The 21237-nt window shown below is 39.2% G+C and overlaps 1 protein-coding gene across 2 annotated transcripts in view; it reads right to left on the reverse strand.

Moving 5' to 3' along the window:
- The window catches only part of LOC144942534 (complexin-1-like), an 84086-nt gene that overhangs the window by 19432 nt on the left and 43417 nt on the right, over positions 1 to 21237 (reverse strand). For both annotated transcript variants that reach the window (XM_078869395.1, XM_078869394.1), the window contains exon 2: positions 1396 to 1501. In XM_078869395.1, the coding sequence (XP_078725521.1) occupies positions 1396 to 1426 (31 nt within the window). In that variant the 5' untranslated portion in view covers positions 1427 to 1501. The remainder of the gene's footprint in view (positions 1 to 1395; positions 1502 to 21237) is intronic.

The following is a 21237-nucleotide window of genomic DNA, read 5'->3' on the forward strand; positions in this document are numbered from 1 at the left end:
GATGTTAATTATCGCGCTGTCTGGCCCGTACCTTTTGTTTATTTATTCTTTATTTTATTTTTCAATGTGTTGTTTTTTTAAAGGATTTTTTTTAAGTTATGCCCTCTGCAAAGGAACGCAGCTCGTCAGCTTCGGGCGGCGGTTGTTGAATCACCTAATTGGAAGATTGTTGGGGGGTTTTTTTGTCGCGAAAAAAAAGACACAACGGAACGCTGTTACAGAGCACGAGGCGTGAGCTGCTGCGATCAACGCACGCGGCTCACGGCTCTCTCGTCGCTTCAGAGCCGTGCGGGACAACTGCGTCCGATCGCTGTCCAGCACGCCGGGGGTGCTGAAGCGTTCACGATTGGGCGTGTTCGTTCACGTGACGACACCAAGGCGTCCAACGTCAATGCGTCCTTACTCGCGTAGAAAACGGGAGTGAGAGATACACAACTTTCGGGACTAAGGGATCAACGGGACTGACCTGGCCATTATGAACTCCACCTAAAAGGGTGGAGAAAGACACCCAGCCCTCGTTTCCGAGGTTACGCGACTATCGTGACGTCCCCCGATTTCATCGTCGTCGCTCCGGTGTTGGCTGAAAGCTCACTCGCCTCCTCGATACGATAGACTCTGTCGGGTCGTGGAAGTTAATTGGTTCGCATGCTCGAGATGAGGCCGTCACTCAGCCGCCTGGAACGATGGATGGTTGCGAGAGCTGAAATGTCCGTCAATGATCGTGCACTGGGCATTGCTTTGTCTATTTTTTGCGCAAACAACAAAACATTCAACGAGCCCGAAACCGGCGTGGTGCAGTCTGGTCAAATGAATTCCCATGACCGACGCGGCCTTCGTCCGATAATATCTTTACAAAATAAAATAAGGGCTCATACTGTGACAATAATTTCGCTCGTTGCTCGTTATATTGATTGAATGGGTTATGCGCACCGCGAAATATAATAATCATAATAATGATGAATGAGACCCAAGACCATTTTTAAGGAGGGCTCTGCTGCGTTGAGCTGTTTGCTCTGTCCCATGAATGGAGGAGGAAACCGGAGGAGACCCACCAGCACCTTTGTACCCAGCGCTGTTCGCGAGCAGCACCGACGAAGGCCGCTACGACACACGAGGGGGGTTTGGTGGCCAGCACCGCGCCCGACCGCCTTTGTCTCCCCGTAGTGACGATGTTTAACTACACACCGCACCCAGGTATTCATTTGAGGCTGAGTCGATCCAGAAGGGGGGGGAGTTGTGCCCAGGACCGGTTCAGATGATCGTCACCGGTGTTGGCCGCGAGCGGGAATCGATCTCGGTGTCGCCGGGTTCGTAGTGCGGCGCGCTAACCGCTGCGCCACCGCTCCCCGCATTGACAGACAGACAGACGCGCCACACGCGCGCACGAGACTCTACCTCCCAGGGCTTGTTTCATGACGAAGTCCATGGCCGTGCGATGGGTGGTGTCCAATCAGGGAGCAGCACAATGGCACATGCAGTCGGGGAGTACGAAGCTGATTTGCTGCAACAACAACAACAATTATAAACACGCGCATACACAGATCACAGGCTGATTAGCAATCAAGATTAGCAATCAACAATTAGCAATCACGATGACCTTTCCTGCACTTTCACACACACACACATAGACACCCGTATGGCAGGGATTAAGCACTTGCTTTGTTGAGAGCAGCAGCAGATGTATGAATGCAATGATGTCCCGTGTTCTTTTAGCCATCCGTTCAACATCACTGGTTGTCAACTGGGCTTCATTTCTGCCGTCGATATTTTCCGAAACGCCGATGGGGCTTGACTGACCTTGCGAGATGGGACCGCCGGCGTAAGGCACTACCACTAGAGAGTGCACGGTACGATCGATGCATGGCAATGCCATATTCACGATGACGAACTAAGCGTCACGAGGACAAAATTACGAAGAGGATGTGTTTACTTTGAATTAAAAAAAAACGTGGATTCAACGCTCTCGAATGCCCTATTTGAAATATGAACAAACACGTCACCTTACACGAATACGCGTGTACATGTTCAATTAAATTATTTCTCAAACACTGAAGCGTCCAATTTTCAGTGAGTTATTTATTAATGTTTTACGTCAAACAAGCATGGGATTACATTGAGGGGAAGAATAATAACACGCGGATTAGAGAACACACGCAATGTTCAATGACGCAATTCAAAGCGTCAGGATAGGCGAGTTAGCCTCGGGGCAGGGCTGGTCACGAGACGTGATGATGGTCAACGCTGATAAACCAGAATCTTTATTGAGACTGCAGGAGGAGGAAGCTCGCTTTTTTTTCCCCGCAGCCGTCCAGTCTGGGCGCGGGGGTGAACGAGAAGCAACAGTAACAAACAATGCACAAAAAACTACAAACAGTACACAAAAAACAACAAACAATGCACAAAAAACTACAAACAGTACACAAAAAACAACAAACAATGCACAAAAAACTACAAACAGTACACAAAAAACATCAAACAATGCACAAAAAACTACAAACAGTACACAAAAAACAACAAACAATGCACAAAAAACTACAAACAGTACACAAAAAACAACAAACAATGCACAAAAAACAACAAACAATGCACAAAAAACAACAAACAATGCACAAAAAACTACAAACAATGCACAAAAAACAACAAACAATGCACAAAAAACAACAAACAATGCACAAAAAACTACAAACAGTACACAAAAAACAACAAACAATGCACAAAAAACAACAAACAATGCACAAAAAACAACAAACAATACACAAAAAACAACAAACAATGCACAAAAAACAACAAACAATGCACAAAAAACAACAAACAATACACAAAAAACAACAAACAATGCACAAAAAACAACAAACAGTGCACAAAAAACTACAAACAATGCACAAAAAACAACAAACAATGCACAAAAAACAACAAACAATGCACAAAAAACAACAAACAATGCACAAAAAACAACAAACAATGCACAAAAAACAACAAACAGTGCACAAAAAACTACAAACAATGCACAAAAAACAACAAACAATGCACAAAAAACAACAAACAATGCACAAAAAACAACAAACAATGCACAAAAAACAACAAACAATGCACAAAAAACAACAAACAATGCACAAAAAACAACAAACAATGCACAAAAAACAACAAACAATGCACAAAAAACTACAAACAATGCACAAAAAACAACAAACAATGCACAAAAAACAACAAACAATGCACAAAAAACTACAAACAATGCACAAAAAACAACAAACAATGCACAAAAAACTACAAACAGTACACAAAAAACAACAAACAATGCACAAAAAACAACAAACAATGCACAAAAAACTACAAACAATGCACAAAAAACAACAAACAATGCACAAAAAACAACAAACAATGCACAAAAAACAACAAACAATGCACAAAAAACTACAAACAATGCACAAAAAACAACAAACAATGCACAAAAAACTACAAACAGTACACAAAAAACAACAAACAATGCACAAAAAACAACAAACAATGCACAAAAAACAACAAACAATGCACAAAAAACAACAAACAATGCACAAAAAACAACAAACAATGCACAAAAAACAACAAACAATGCACAAAAAACTACAAACAATGCACAAAAAACTACAAACAATACACAAAAAACAACAAACAATGCACAAAAAACTACAAACAATGCACAAAAAACAACAAACAATGCACAAAAAACTACAAACAATACACAAAAAACAACAAACAATGCACAAAAAACAACAAACAATGCACAAAAAACAACAAACAATGCACAAAAAACTACAAACAATGCACAAAAAACAACAAACAATGCACAAAAAACTACAAACAGTACACAAAAAACAACAAACAATGCACAAAAAACAACAAACAATGCACAAAAAACTACAAACAATGCACAAAAAACAACAAACAATGCACAAAAAACAACAAACAATGCACAAAAAACAACAAACAATGCACAAAAAACAACAAACAATGCACAAAAAACAACAAACAATGCACAAAAAACAACAAACAATGCACAAAAAACAACAAACAATGCACAAAAAACTACAAACAATGCACAAAAAACAACAAACAATGCACAAAAAACAACAAACAATGCACAAAAAACAACAAACAATGCACAAAAAACAACAAACAATGCACAAAAAACAACAAACAATGCACAAAAAACAACAAACAATGCACAAAAAACAACAAACAATGCACAAAAAACAACAAACAATGCACAAAAAACAACAAACAATGCACAAAAAACAACAAACAATGCACAAAAAACAACAAACAATGCACAAAAAACAACAAACAATGCACAAAAAACAACAATCAATGCACAAAAAACAACAAACAATGCACAAAAAACAACAAACAATGCACAAAAAACAACAAACAATGCACAAAAAACAACAATCAATGCACAAAAAACAACAAACAATGCACAAAAAACAACAAACAATGCACAAAAAACATCAAACAATGCACAAAAAACATCAAACAATGCACAAAAAACAACAATCAATGCACAAAAAACATCAAACAATGCACAAAAAACAACAAACAATGCACAAAAAACATCAAACAATGCACAAAAAACATCAAACAATGCACAAAAAACAACAATCAATGCACAAAAAACATCAAACAATGCACAAAAAACAACAAACAATGCACAAAAAACAACAAACAATGCACAAAAAACATCAAACAATGCACAAAAAACATCAAACAATGCACAAAAAACAACAATCAATGCACAAAAAACATCAAACAATGCACAAAAAACAACAAACAATGCACAAAAAACATCAAACAATGCACAAAAAACAACAAACAATGCACAAAAAACAACAATCAATGCACAAAAAACAACAAACAATGCACAAAAAACAACAAACAATGCACAAAAAACATCAAACAATGCACAAAAAACAACAAACAATGCACAAAAAACAACAATCAATGCACAAAAAACAACAAACAATGCACAAAAAACAACAAACAATGCACAAAAAACATCAAACAATGCACAAAAAACATCAAACAATGCACAAAAAACAACAATCAATGCACAAAAAACATCAAACAATGCACAAAAAACAACAAACAATGCACAAAAAACATCAAACAATGCACAAAAAACATCAAACAATGCACAAAAAACAACAATCAATGCACAAAAAACATCAAACAATGCACAAAAAACAACAAACAATGCACAAAAAACAACAAACAATGCACAAAAAACATCAAACAATGCACAAAAAACATCAAACAATGCACAAAAAACAACAATCAATGCACAAAAAACATCAAACAATGCACAAAAAACAACAAACAATGCACAAAAAACATCAAACAATGCACAAAAAACAACAAACAATGCACAAAAAACAACAATCAATGCACAAAAAACAACAAACAATGCACAAAAAACAACAAACAATGCACAAAAAACAACAAACAATGCACAAAAAACATCAAACAATGCACAAAAAACAACAAACAATGCACAAAAAACAACAAACAATGCACAAAAAACAACAATCAATGCACAAAAAACATCAAACAATGCACAAAAAACAACAAACAATGCACAAAAAACTACAAACAATGCACAAAAAACAACAAACAATGCACAAAAAACAACAAACAATGCACAAAAAACAACAAACAATGCACAAAAAACAACAAACAATGCACAAAAAACAACAAACAATGCACAAAAAACATCAAACAATGCACAAAAAACAACAAACAATGCACAAAAAACAACAAACAATGCACAAAAAACAACAAACAATGCACAAAAAACAACAAACAATGCACAAAAAACAACAAACAATGCACAAAAAACAACAAACAATGCACAAAAAACAACAATCAATGCACAAAAAACAACAAACAATGCACAAAAAACAACAAACAATGCACAAAAAACAACAAACAATGCACAAAAAACAACAAACAATGCACAAAAAACAACAAACAATGCACAAAAAACAACAAACAATGCACAAAAAACAACAAACAATGCACAAAAAACAACAAACAATGCACAAAAAACAACAAACAATGCACAAAAAACAACAAACAATGCACAAAAAACAACAAACAATGCACAAAAAACAACAAACAATGCACAAAAAACATCAAACAATGCACAAAAAACAACAAACAATGCACAAAAAACAACAAACAATGCACAAAAAACAACAAACAATGCACAAAAAACAACAAACAATGCACAAAAAACAACAAACAATGCACAAAAAACAACAAACAATGCACAAAAAACAACAAACAATGCACAAAAAACAACAAACAATGCACAAAAAACAACAAACAATGCACAAAAAACATCAAACAATGCACAAAAAACATCAAACAATGCACAAAAAACAACAAACAATGCACAAAAAACAACAAACAATGCACAAAAAACATCAAACAATGCACAAAAAACTACAAACAATGCACAAAAAACAACAAACAATGCACAAAAAACAACAAACAATGCACAAAAAACAACAAACAATGCACAAAAAACAACAAACAATGCACAAAAAACAACAAACAATGCACAAAAAACTACAAACAATGCACAAAAAACAACAAACAATGCACAAAAAACAACAAACAATGCACAAAAAACTACAAACAATGCACAAAAAACAACAAACAATGCACAAAAAACAACAAACAATGCACAAAAAACAACAAACAATGCACAAAAAACAACAAACAATGCACAAAAAACTACAAACAATGCACAAAAAACAACAAACAATGCACAAAAAACAACAAACAGTACACAAAAAACAACAAACAATGCACAAAAAACAACAAACAATGCACAAAAAACAACAAACAATGCACAAAAAACATCAAACAATGCACAAAAAACATCAAACAATGCACAAAAAACAACAAACAATGCACAAAAAACAACAAACAATGCACAAAAAACAACAAACAATGCACAAAAAACAACAAACAATGCACAAAAAACATCAAACAATGCACAAAAAACAACAAACAATGCACAAAAAACATCAAACAATGCACAAAAAACAACAAACAGTGCACAAAAAACATCAAACAATGCACAAAAAACATCAAACAATGCACAAAAAACAACAAACAATGCACAAAAAACAACAAACAATGCACAAAAAACATCAAACAATGCACAAAAAACATCAAACAATGCACAAAAAACAACAAACAATGCACAAAAAACAACAAACAATGCACAAAAAACAACAAACAATGCACAAAAAACAACAAACAATGCACAAAAAACTACAAACAGTACACAAAAAACAACAAACAATGCACAAAAAACAACAAACAATGCACAAAAAACAACAAACAATGCACAAAAAACAACAAACAATGCACAAAAAACAACAAACAGTACACAAAAAACAACAAACAATGCACAAAAAACAACAAACAATGCACAAAAAACATCAAACAATGCACAAAAAACATCAAACAATGCACAAAAAACAACAAACAATGCACAAAAAACATCAAACAATGCACAAAAAACAACAAACAATGCACAAAAAACATCAAACAATGCACAAAAAACAACAAACAATGCACAAAAAACAACAAACAATGCACAAAAAACAACAAACAATGCACAAAAAACAACAAACAATGCACAAAAAACAACAAACAATGCACAAAAAACAACAAACAATGCACAAAAAACAACAAACAATGCACAAAAAACATCAAACAATGCACAAAAAACATCAAACAATGCACAAAAAACAACAAACAATGCACAAAAAACAACAAACAATGCACAAAAAACAACAAACAATGCACAAAAAACAACAAACAATGCACAAAAAACTACAAACAGTACACAAAAAACAACAAACAATGCACAAAAAACAACAAACAATGCACAAAAAACAACAAACAATGCACAAAAAACAACAAACAATGCACAAAAAACAACAAACAGTACACAAAAAACAACAAACAATGCACAAAAAACAACAAACAATGCACAAAAAACAACAAACAATGCACAAAAAACAACAAACAATGCACAAAAAACTACAAACAGTACACAAAAAACAACAAACAATGCACAAAAAACTACAAACAATGCACAAAAAACAACAAACAATGCACAAAAAACAACAAACAATGCACAAAAAACAACAAACAATGCACAAAAAACAACAAACAATGCACAAAAAACTACAAACAATGCACAAAAAACAACAAACAATGCACAAAAAACAACAAACAATGCACAAAAAACAACAAACAATGCACAAAAAACAACAAACAATGCACAAAAAACAACAAACAATGCACAAAAAACTACAAACAATGCACAAAAAACAACAAACAATGCACAAAAAACAACAAACAATGCACAAAAAACAACAAACAATGCACAAAAAACAACAAACAATGCACAAAAAACAACAAACAATGCACAAAAAACAACAAACAATGCACAAAAAACAACAAACAATGCACAAAAAACAACAAACAATGCACAAAAAACTACAAACAATGCACAAAAAACAACAAACAGTACACAAAAAACAACAAACAATGCACAAAAAACAACAAACAATGCACAAAAAACTACAAACAATGCACAAAAAACAACAAACAATGCACAAAAAACAACAAACAATGCACAAAAAACAACAAACAATGCACAAAAAACTACAAACATTACACAAAAAACAACAAACAATGCACAAAAAACAACAAACAATGCACAAAAAACAACAAACAATGCACAAAAAACAACAAACAATGCACAAAAAACAACAAACAATGCACAAAAAACTACAAACAATGCACAAAAAACAACAAACAATGCACAAAAAACATCAAACAATGCACAAAAAACTACAAACAATGCACAAAAAACTACAAACAATGCACAAAAAACTACAAACAATGCACAAAAAACAACAAACAATGCACAAAAAACTACAAACAATGCACAAAAAACAACAAACAATGCACAAAAAACAACAAACAATGCACAAAAAACAACAAACAATGCACAAAAAACTACAAACAATGCACAAAAAACAACAAACAATGCACAAAAAACAACAAACAATGCACAAAAAACTACAAACAATGCACAAAAAACTACAAACAATGCACAAAAAACAACAAACAATGCACAAAAAACATCAAACAATGCACAAAAAACTACAAACAATGCACAAAAAACAACAAACAATGCACAAAAAACAACAAACAATGCACAAAAAACAACAAACAATGCACAAAAAACAACAAACAATGCACAAAAAACAACAAACAATGCACAAAAAACAACAAACAATGCACAAAAAACAACAAACAATGCACAAAAAACTACAAACAATGCACAAAAAACTACAAACAGTACACAAAAAACAACAAACAATGCACAAAAAACTACAAACAATGCACAAAAAACAACAAACAATGCACAAAAAACAACAAACAATGCACAAAAAACAACAAACAATGCACAAAAAACAACAAACAATGCACAAAAAACAACAAACAATGCACAAAAAACAACAAACAATGCACAAAAAACAACAAACAATGCACAAAAAACAACAAACAATGCACAAAAAACAACAAACAATGCACAAAAAACAACAAACAATGCACAAAAAACAACAATCAATGCACAAAAAACTACAAACAATGCACAAAAAACAACAAACAATGCACAAAAAACTACAAACAATGCACAAAAAACAACAAACAATGCACAAAAAACAACAAACAATGCACAAAAAACTACAAACAATGCACAAAAAACAACAAACAATGCACAAAAAACAACAAACAATGCACAAAAAACTACAAACAATGCACAAAAAACAACAAACAATGCACAAAAAACTACAAACAATGCACAAAAAACTACAAACAGTACACAAAAAACAACAAACAATGCACAAAAAACAACAAACAGTACACAAAAAACAACAAACAATGCACAAAAAACAACAAACAATGCACAAAAAACTACAAACAATGCACAAAAAACAACAAACAGTACACAAAAAACTACAAACAATGCACAAAAAACAACAAACAATGCACAAAAAACATCAAACAATGCACAAAAAACAACAAACAGTACACAAAAAACTACAAACAATGCACAAAAAACAACAAACAATGCACAAAAAACTACAAACAATGCACAAAAAACAACAAACAATGCACAAAAAACAACAAACAGTACACAAAAAACAACAAACAATGCACAAAAAACAACAAACAATGCACAAAAAACAACAAACAATGCACAAAAAACAACAAACAATGCACAAAAAACAACAAACAATGCACAAAAAACAACAAACAATGCACAAAAAACAACAAACAATGCACAAAAAACAACAAACAATGCACAAAAAACAACAAACAATGCACAAAAAACAACAAACAATGCACAAAAAACAACAAACAATGCACAAAAAACAACAAACAATGCACAAAAAACAACAAACAATGCACAAAAAACAACAAACAATGCACAAAAAACAACAAACAATGCACAAAAAACAACAAACAATGCACAAAAAACAACAAACAATGCACAAAAAACAACAATCAATGCACAAAAAACTACAAACAATGCACAAAAAACAACAAACAATGCACAAAAAACAACAAACAATGCACAAAAAACAACAAACAATGCACAAAAAACAACAAACAATGCACAAAAAACAACAAACAATGCACAAAAAACAACAAACAATGCACAAAAAACAACAAACAATGCACAAAAAACTACAAACAATGCACAAAAAACTACAAACAGTACACAAAAAACAACAAACAATGCACAAAAAACAACAAACAGTACACAAAAAACAACAAACAATGCACAAAAAACAACAAACAATGCACAAAAAACTACAAACAATGCACAAAAAACAACAAACAGTACACAAAAAACAACAAACAATGCACAAAAAACAACAAACAGTACACAAAAAACAACAAACAATGCACAAAAAACAACAAACAATGCACAAAAAACAACAAACAATGCACAAAAAACAACAAACAGTACACAAAAAACTACAAACAATGCACAAAAAACAACAAACAATGCACAAAAAACTACAAACAATGCACAAAAAACAACAAACAGTACACAAAAAACTACAAACAATGCACAAAAAACAACAAACAATGCACAAAAAGCATCAAACAATGCACAAAAAACAACAAACAGTACACAAAAAACAACAAACAATGCACAAAAAACAACAAACAATGCACAAAAAACAACAAACAATGCACAAAAAACAACAAACAATGCACAAAAAACAACAAACAGTACACAAAAAACAACAAACAATGCACAAAAAACTACAAACAATGCACAAAAAACAACAAACAATGCACAAAAAACATCAAACAATGCACAAAAAACAACAAACAATGCACAAAAAACAACAAACAATGCACAAAAAACAACAAACAATGCACAAAAAACAACAAACAATGCACAAAAAACAACAAACAATGCACAAAAAACAACAAACAATGCACAAAAAACAACAAACAATGCACAAAAAACAACAAACAATGCACAAAAAACATCAAACAATGCACAAAAAACAACAAACAATGCACAAAAAACAACAAACAATGCACAAAAAACAACAAACAATGCACAAAAAACAACAAACAATGCACAAAAAACATCAAACAATGCACAAAAAACAACAAACAATGCACAAAAAACAACAAACAATGCACAAAAAACAACAAACAATGCACAAAAAACAACAAACAATGCACAAAAAACAACAAACAATGCACAAAAAACAACAAACAATGCACAAAAAACATCAAACAATGCACAAAAAACAACAAACAATGCACAAAAAACAACAAACAATGCACAAAAAACAACAAACAATGCACAAAAAACAACAAACAATGCACAAAAAACAACAAACAATGCACAAAAAACATCAAACAATGCACAAAAAACAACAAACAATGCACAAAAAACAACAAACAATGCACAAAAAACAACAAACAATGCACAAAAAACAACAAACAGTGCACAAAAAACATCAAACAATGCACAAAAAACAACAAACAATGCACAAAAAACAACAAACAATGCACAAAAAACATCAAACAATGCACAAAAAACAACAAACAATGCACAAAAAACAACAAACAATGCACAAAAAACAACAAACAATGCACAAAAAACAACAAACAATGCACAAAAAACAACAAACAATGCACAAAAAACAACAAACAATGCACAAAAAACTACAAACAATGCACAAAAAACAACAAACAATGCACAAAAAACAACAAACAATGCACAAAAAACAACAAACAATGCACAAAAAACAACAAACAATGCACAAAAAACAACAAACAATGCACAAAAAACAACAAACAATGCACAAAAAACATCAAACAATGCACAAAAAACAACAAACAATGCACAAAAAACAACAAACAATGCACAAAAAACATCAAACAATGCACAAAAAACAACAAACAATGCACAAAAAACAACAAACAATGCACAAAAAACATCAAACAATGCACAAAAAACAACAAACAATGCACAAAAAACAACAAACAATGCACAAAAAACATCAAACAATGCACAAAAAACAACAAACAATGCACAAAAAACAACAAACAATGCACAAAAAACAACAAACAATGCACAAAAAACATCAAACAATGCACAAAAAACAACAAACAATGCACAAAAAACAACAAACAATGCACAAAAAACAACAAACAATGCACAAAAAACAACAAACAATGCACAAAAAACAACAAACAATGCACAAAAAACAACAAACAATGCACAAAAAACAACAAACAATGCACAAAAAACTACAAACAATGCACAAAAAACAACAAACAATGCACAAAAAACTACAAACAATGCACAAAAAACAACAAACAATGCACAAAAAACAACAAACAATGCACAAAAAACTACAAACAATGCACAAAAAACAACAAACAATGCACAAAAAACAACAAACAATGCACAAAAAACATCAAACAATGCACAAAAAACAACAAACAATGCACAAAAAACAACAAACAATGCACAAAAAACAACAAACAATGCACAAAAAACAACAAACAATGCACAAAAAACAACAAACAATGCACAAAAAACAACAAACAATGCACAAAAAACAACAAACAATGCACAAAAAACAACAAACAATGCACAAAAAACAACAAACAATGCACAAAAAACTACAAACAATGCACAAAAAACAACAAACAATGCACAAAAAACTACAAACAATGCACAAAAAACAACAAACAATGCACAAAAAACAACAAACAATGCACAAAAAACAACAAACAATGCACAAAAAACTACAAACAATGCACAAAAAACATCAAACAATGCACAAAAAACAACAAACAATGCACAAAAAACAACAAACAATGCACAAAAAACAACAAACAATGCACAAAAAACAACAAACAATGCACAAAAAACAACAAACAATGCACAAAAAACAACAAACAATACACAAAAAACAACAAACAATGCACAAAAAACAACAAACAATGCACAAAAAACAACAAACATTACACAAAAAACAACAAACAATGCACAAAAAACAACAAACAATGCACAAAAAACATCAAACAATGCACAAAAAACAACAAACAATGCACAAAAAACAACAAACAATGCACAAAAAACAACAAACAATGCACAAAAAACAACAAACAATGCACAAAAAACAACAAACAATGCACAAAAAACATCAAACAATACGAAACAAAAAATACACAAAAACAACAAACCCCGATAGGAGTGCAAAGTAGAGAAAACGCTAAGCAAGGCGTAACATACAAACACACAATGAGCCGCAATTCATGACGCAAGTCCGATTCATGAAGGTTTGGGCAAGGCAGCAAAACCTCCGACAAAAGGGTCCAAGACCACAGCGAGGCGAACCCCGCACAGCAGCCGCAGCAGTCCATCGCTCATGGTGGAGTGGCAGCCGAGGAACGGAACACGACCCGGTGGACATTCAGCCAGGAGACGGAGCGGTGAAATCAGTTCACGCGCAGATGCTTGCTAGATTGTCACATCATCGCAAGATCACGCGAGGTGGGGGCGGGGGGGGGTGGCTTGACGAGGCCTTCATCCAGCAGTGGATCGAGCACAGATGACGCCGACGAAGCGCCCGTTTCATTCGTTGTAAAACAAAAAAAAGACATTACGATAATAGCCGAATTGAAACATCTATCTCGCCCGACGCCAGAAGCACATCGGTGTAATAGCACTTTAGATTTTCTTCAATAATTCCACGATTATTTTAAGAAGCGGCGGTGTTGCAGAGAAGAGTCGTGCGCCACACATTTTCTTCCCCGAAATGCGGGGTCCTCTTTGTGGCATGAAAGGACGTGACCTCACCTGGCAAAGGAGGCCAAAAACAACTTCTCGAATTGGTATTCAGGATTTACAATGCAAGGAATCCTATTTTCTCGTCTGACTTGACAGCCAATTACAGATTCTGTTAACTCTAAATTATAAATGAATTATGCGTAAATAGTAATGACGAATTTATTATTTATGACACGAATTAAAAGTGACTAATTCTAATTTTCTCATTTACAATTAAAATCATCGTCACCACCACCAGCACCATCATTGTCATCTAGATTTGAAGCTTTCGTGACTGCAAGGATTCATACTCTTAGTTTTTTCGGTAAAGTCACGTAGGTAAAAAAATATTAAATTAAAATTAATACAAATAAAATAATATCAAGTCATACAGCAAATCTGGCTGTGACGGTCCCACCTGATGACGGAGAATGGTGTTGCCTCCGAAACGTCGTGATTTTTATTATTTTATTTTACAAATTTTAATTTCATTTTTTTACCTACGTAACTTTACCGAAAAAACTAAGAGTATCATTGTCATCATTTCTCACGATGGCTCCACTCCCTGATGGAGGTCCGTTCCCGAACCGACGTGCCACCACCGCTCACCGTCCCAGCGGTGCAGCAATCCTCGTGCTATGCTTCAGTTCGATTTCAATCGGTAGGTTTTTAATAAAGTTACCGAAATGTGTCAGGCCCGCCTCGTTGTTTGCTCCCTTCCCACGTGTCGCGAGAGATGCGACTCGACAAATCAAACTGAACATCATCATCATCATAACTAGATTCGGAGCTTTCGTGACTGCAGGAATTCTTCTTTGGTTCTTTCGGTAAAGTCACGTGTATAAATAAAATTAATGAAATAATAATATCATACGACATTTCGATGGCATCCCGAGCAACCATCATCAATGAGCATTCGCACGCACGTATTCTATTATTATTCTTCTTGGATCTTTCGGTAAAGTCACGTAGAAGAGAAATAATAAAATAATAAAAATAAAACATAATAAAATAATAGAATAGAAAAAAAAATCTTTTTTCTTTTTATTATTTTATTATTTCCCTTCTACGTGACTTTACCGACATAACCAAGAAGATGAATCCCTGCAGTCACGAAAGCTTTTAATCGAAATCTATTATTATTGTTTAATTTAATGTATTTCTCCGTGACTTTACCGAAATAACCAAAGAATCATCATCATAGTCGTCTCGTCTCGCGGCCTCAAAGTTCAAAGTTCATTTATTAGGTGTAGCCCTGTGAGCCATTCGGCTCTTGAATCGGGTGCAACCGCAACAAACAAAAAACAAAAACATGAACAAGAAAACATCTTAAGGGTGACTAAGTGCAAACAGAAAATCCAAGAAAAGACAGCAAAATATTGCAGAAAAATCACCGTACACCAACACTGTGACGTTCTTAGTCGCCAGTTAAACGTTGCAGAGCATTCGCACGCGCGCACGTTTCGTGGCCGTTTGTCGTTGTCGTTGCTTGCTCGAGTTTTGTTTTTCTTTCCTGTCGGGGTGGCTCGCAATTCTCGCCGCCGCAATCGTCTCGGCAGCCACCGTGGACGGACGAAGAAGACCTCTGGCCGGGGAGGGAGGGCCCGGGGGTAGAGGGAGGTGGGGGGGTGGTGCCATAGAGGACCCGCAGATGAGCCACTTAATTCGGACCCCTGCCGAGTGGCAGATATCCCATTAAGGGGACGGTTGATTGCACGTCCCGTGGCCTCGTTGGGTCTCAGCGCCCTTGATAGCCAACGCAGCCGTACCCACGGTTTCCGCCGGAGCCACACGGGGAAACGTGGCGCCTCGTCGTAAGGCTCCGTCGGTGAACATCGATCTTGCGAATTTGATCGTTATCCACGCGTGCACGCGCGTGTCTTGTTAAAGAGGCGATGCATCTCAGGGAGGGGCGGTGGGGGGAGGAGGAGGTCGCATTTGGTTAAATCAAGGGACCTGATGACCTTGATGGCCGCATGATATGCACTCTTCGCAGCGGTGGCTTCGTGTGGATTTACCTGAGCGTACACATTGGATCGCATCTCAGGGGCGTAATGATTCTACACACAGAGAGAGAGCAGAGAGAGAGCATATGGGTGTCTATGTGCGTCTGTGGGTGTCTATGTGCGTCTGTGGGTCTCTATGTGAGTCTGTGGGTGTCTATGCAGGTCTGTGGGTCTCTATGTGAGTCTGTGGGTGTCTATGTGGGTCTATGGGTCTCTATGTGCGTCTGTGGGTGTCTATGCGGGTCTGTGGGTCTCTATGTGAGTCTGTGGGTGTATATGCAGGTCTGTGGGTCTCTATGTGAGTCTGTGGGTCTCTACGTAAGTCTATGGGTCTCTCTGTGAGTCTATGGGTGTCTATGTGCGTCAGTGGGTGTCTATGCGGGTCTGTGGATCTCTATGTGCGTCTGTGGGTGTCTATGCGGGTCTGTGGGTCTCTACGTGAGTCTGTGGGTCTCTATGGGAGTGTATGGGCCTCTGTGTGAGTCTGTGGATCTCCGTGCAAGTATTTGGGTCTCTATGCGAGTCTGTGCTAATATGATCGGTACTTACATTGTATAAGGGCTGTCGGTTATCGCAGTGAAACAAGGCCGTAATTATAATATATATTCAGTTCGATATCAAAATGTCCCCCCCAATATATTGCGATTAAATATATTTCTGTTTATATGATTGTGGTTATGGTTGTACTTTATAAATCCCTAATCTCTGCCATTACATCCTATGAAACAAGAAAAGGTAAAAACGAAAAAACTGAGCAATGTAATACAATAGACTATTAGACATTATTGTAAAAAATAAATAAAAAGTCCATCCTATGTGTTAGTGCATTATTTTTTATTTTTGGCAGGAAATTCGTTTTCAAATTTCGATTTTTTTTTCTGGGGGGGGGGGGGGCAGACCTGGAAGATTTGGTCCCCCCCAATGTTGACTCTATGGCTACGGCCTTGCAGTGAAAAGATACAATTCTGGAGTGGTGGGGGGCAAACGTTGTGAATGTCAGCGTGTGGATACGTCCTCTAAAAATGGTGTATGAGTACAGACTGTTACTCTTAGGCTTTTTCGGTAAAGTCACGGAGGAAAAAAATAAAATTTAAATTGATGTAAGTAAAATAAAAAATCACGACGTTTCGGAGGCAACACAAGCTCTTTACTTGATTCCACCTGAAGACGGAAGCTTGTGTTGCCCTCCGAAACGTCGTGATTTTTCTTTTTCTTTTATTAATTTAAATTTTATTTTTTACCTACGTGACTTTACCGAAAAAATCTAAGAGTATGAATCCTTGCAGTCACGAAAGCTTCAAATCTAGAATGAGTACAGACTGGGCAGCTCTCGAGCCCATCGAGAGGATCGCGAGAACTGGCTGACTGCATGCAGAGTCGAACACGACGTTGCACGCATCTGTTCTGCCGTGGGCAAAAACATAAATTATATATATACACATATATATATAATACGTGCAGGCAGTCAGATGTTCGAGTAATTGGTTGGCAGTCCAATGGCCTTACTCGCCAACCGTAGTCTAAGCGGCGTATGTCGGCAGCGAGCACAGCGACTGTTTTATTTATTTCATTCTTTGTTCGTTAAGTTGCCTTGATACAGATCGACTCGAGACCCGCCCCCGTTTGTCCTGAAACCCAATTCCCTCCCCCCTCCCCTCGCTACCCCCCCCTCCCCCCGCTACTCACCCCTCCCCCCGCTACCCCCCCCCGCTACCCCTTCCCCCCGCTACCCTCCTCCCCCCGCTATTCACCCCTCCCCCAGCTACTCACCCCTCCCCCAGCTACCCCCTCCCCCCGCTACCCCCCTCCCCCTGCTACCCCCTCCCCCGCTACCCCTCTCCCCCCGCTACCCCCCTCCCCCCGCTACCCCCCTCCCCCGCTACTCACCCCTCCCCCAGCTACCCCCTCCCCCTGCTACCCCCTCCCCCAGCTACCCCCCTCCCCCCGCTACTCACCCCTCCCCCAGCTACCCCCTCCCCCTGCTACCCCCTCCCCCAGCTACCCCCTCCCCCCGCTACTCACCCCTCCCCCAGCTACCCCCTCCCCCTGCTACCCCCCTCCCCCAGCTACCCCCCTCCCCCGCTACTCATCCCTCCCCCCGCTACTCATCCCTCCCCCCGCTACTCACCCCTCCCCCCGCTACCCCCCCCCCCCGCTACCCCCTCCCCTCGCTACCCCCCCCCCCCCCCCACCAATCCTCGTGGGCCATGTTCCACAGCAGTCACGCAGCGCACTTGCCGATGTTTCGGGACTTGGACGCACAGGCGGTTCAGACACCGAAGTGCACCTCGATTTGCCATCCCTGGATCCTGCAGAGTGCCACAGGGCGTCTCTGGCTTTGTGGCGTTCGAGAGGTTTACATGTTCCGTCGAGCCTAGAACGTGATTCATCTTTGTTACATACTGCACGGTGTTGGACAAGTATGAACAAGGTGTTTCGGCGTTGTTTTAACACTTATATGGGAGGGTCGTTTTAAATGGAAAAAGAACGGATAATGATACACCGTAACATGATAACAGATGTGATGTTAATAGCTTCGAAAAATCAAAGAGTCTCCACTTGTTCGCCATCGTTGTCAACGCGTGCCTGGAATCTTCTCCAGGTAGTTTCCAGAGCCCGGAGGCAGCACATTTATTGTAGAATTGTTGCAAATTCTCAGAAGTGTTAAAAACATTTTAAGAACCCTGTATATGTATTCATTTATTGCATTTTCTCTCCCACAGCTCTTCCAGTGGTTGCTGCCGTGATCACGTATCTGGGTTCCCCAGTTTCTTCCCATAACTAAAACAACAACAAAACGCCCACGTAGACTCAATAACTGGTAATGGCCAAAATATCCTAATTTTGGAAAAATATTACCTGCAAATCACTCACATTGAATGACACAGGACAGCGCCATCGCTCCCTCCCATGGGAACTTGACGGGAAACCTCCCTGATAATAAAAAAGCGAGTCTTGAGACTCACCGAGGGCTTTGCTGAGTCAATAAAATAATTCAATGCGGGCAAAATGGATAATAAGAGGTCATCTGAATGGATCTCAGAAGCAGTTCTGCGATGTCTCATTCCGCGGACGATGATGATAATGATGACGCGGCGGTGATGTCGTCGCATTCGGAATAAATTGGGTTGAAAATTCAAAAAATGTGACCATTTTGTAAAAAAAAAAAACATCAGTTTCGCGACCAATCTTATCCATAATAGAGCTTTTATTTTGGGCTATACCGCGTCAATAAAAATGTGTCGTTAAACCCGCCACCACCCGCACACAGCAGCACTTAATCACCCAGTTGAAGCAGACTTGGACGGCTGAATCCCGCAAATTCATCGGTGCGGGCTCAGTGTTTCTGACCCTTGAGCCACGACAATGACCCCTGTGAGCTCATAGTCCACAAGGCAGCGGTCACACCTCGACATCGAAGGCTCGCGGGACCTGAGAGATCCATTCTCACCGCGCCGTGCGAGTCGAGTTAATATGACGGGAGGGGAAATAAAATGTCGCAGCGAGCGGGGGGCATCGTTCCCAATTTGCTCTGCGCCGCCTTTGCTCCCAGAAATCGGCGATGAAGAGTCCCTTTCGTGCCGCGAAGCTTTGGGAAGTGATGGCGTCAGGGGGGCGGTGGTGGTGGTGGAGGTGGTGGTGGTGGTGGGGGGGCGGTGGTGGTGGTGGAGGGGGGGCGGTGGTGGTGGTGGTGGAGGGGGGGCGGTGGTGGTGGTGGAGGGGGGGCGGTGGTGGTGGAGGTGGAGGGGGGGCGGTGGTGGTGGTGGAGGGGGGGCGGTGGTGGTGGTGGTGGTGGAGGGGGGGCGGTGGTGGTGGTGGAGGGGGGCGGTGGTGGTGGTGGTGGTGGAGGGGGGACGGTGGTGGTGGTGGTGGAGGGGGGGCGGTGGTGGTGGTGGTGGTGGAGGGGGGGCGGTGGTGGTGGTGGTGGTGGTGGAGGGGGGGCGGTGGTGGTGGTGGAGGGGGGGCGGTGGTGGTGGTGGTGGTGGTGGTGGTGGAGGGGGGGCGGTGGTGGTGGTGGTGGTGGAGGGGGGGCGGTGGTGGTGGTGGTGGTGGAGGGGGGGCGGTGGTGGTGGTGGTGGTGGAGGGGGGGCGGTGGTGGTGGTGGAGGGGGGCGGTGGTGGTGGTGGTGGTGGAGGGGGGGCGGTGGTGGTGGTGGTGGTGGAGGGGGGGCGGTGGTGGTGGTGGTGGTGGTAAAGGGGGGGCGGTGGTGGTGGTGGTGGTGGAGGGGGGGCGGTGGTGGTGGTGGTGGTGGTGGAGGGGGGGCGGTGGTGGTGGTGGTGGTGGAGGGGGAGCGGTGGTGGTGGTGGTGGTGGTGGAGGGGGGGCGGTGGTGGTGGTGGAGGGGGGGCGGTGGTGGTGGTGGTGGTGGAGGGGGGGCGGTGGTGGTGGTGGTGGTGGTGGTGGTGGTGGAGGGGGGGCGGTGGTGGTGGTGGTGGTGGAGGGGGGGCGGTGGTGGTGGTGGTGGTGGAGGGGGGGCGGTGGTGGTGGTGGTGGAGGGGGGGCGGTGGTGGTGGTGGAGGGGGGGCGGTGGTGGTGGTGGTGGTGGTGGAGGGGGGGCGGTGGTGGTGGTGGTGGTGGAGGGGGGGCGGTGGTGGTGGTGGTGGAGGGGGGCGGTGGTGGTGGTGGTGGTGGAGGGGGGGCGGTGGTGGTGGTGGTGGTGGAGGGGGGGCGGTGGTGGTGGTGGTGGTGGAGGGGGAGCGGTGGTGGTGGTGGTGGTGGTGGTGGAGGGGGGGGCGGTGGTGGTGGTGGTGGTGGAGGGGGGAGCGGTGGTGGT

This window comes from Lampetra fluviatilis, chromosome 27 (assembly GCF_964198595.1).
Source record: "Lampetra fluviatilis chromosome 27, kcLamFluv1.1, whole genome shotgun sequence".
Classification (NCBI taxonomy): Eukaryota; Metazoa; Chordata; class Hyperoartia; order Petromyzontiformes; family Petromyzontidae; genus Lampetra; species Lampetra fluviatilis.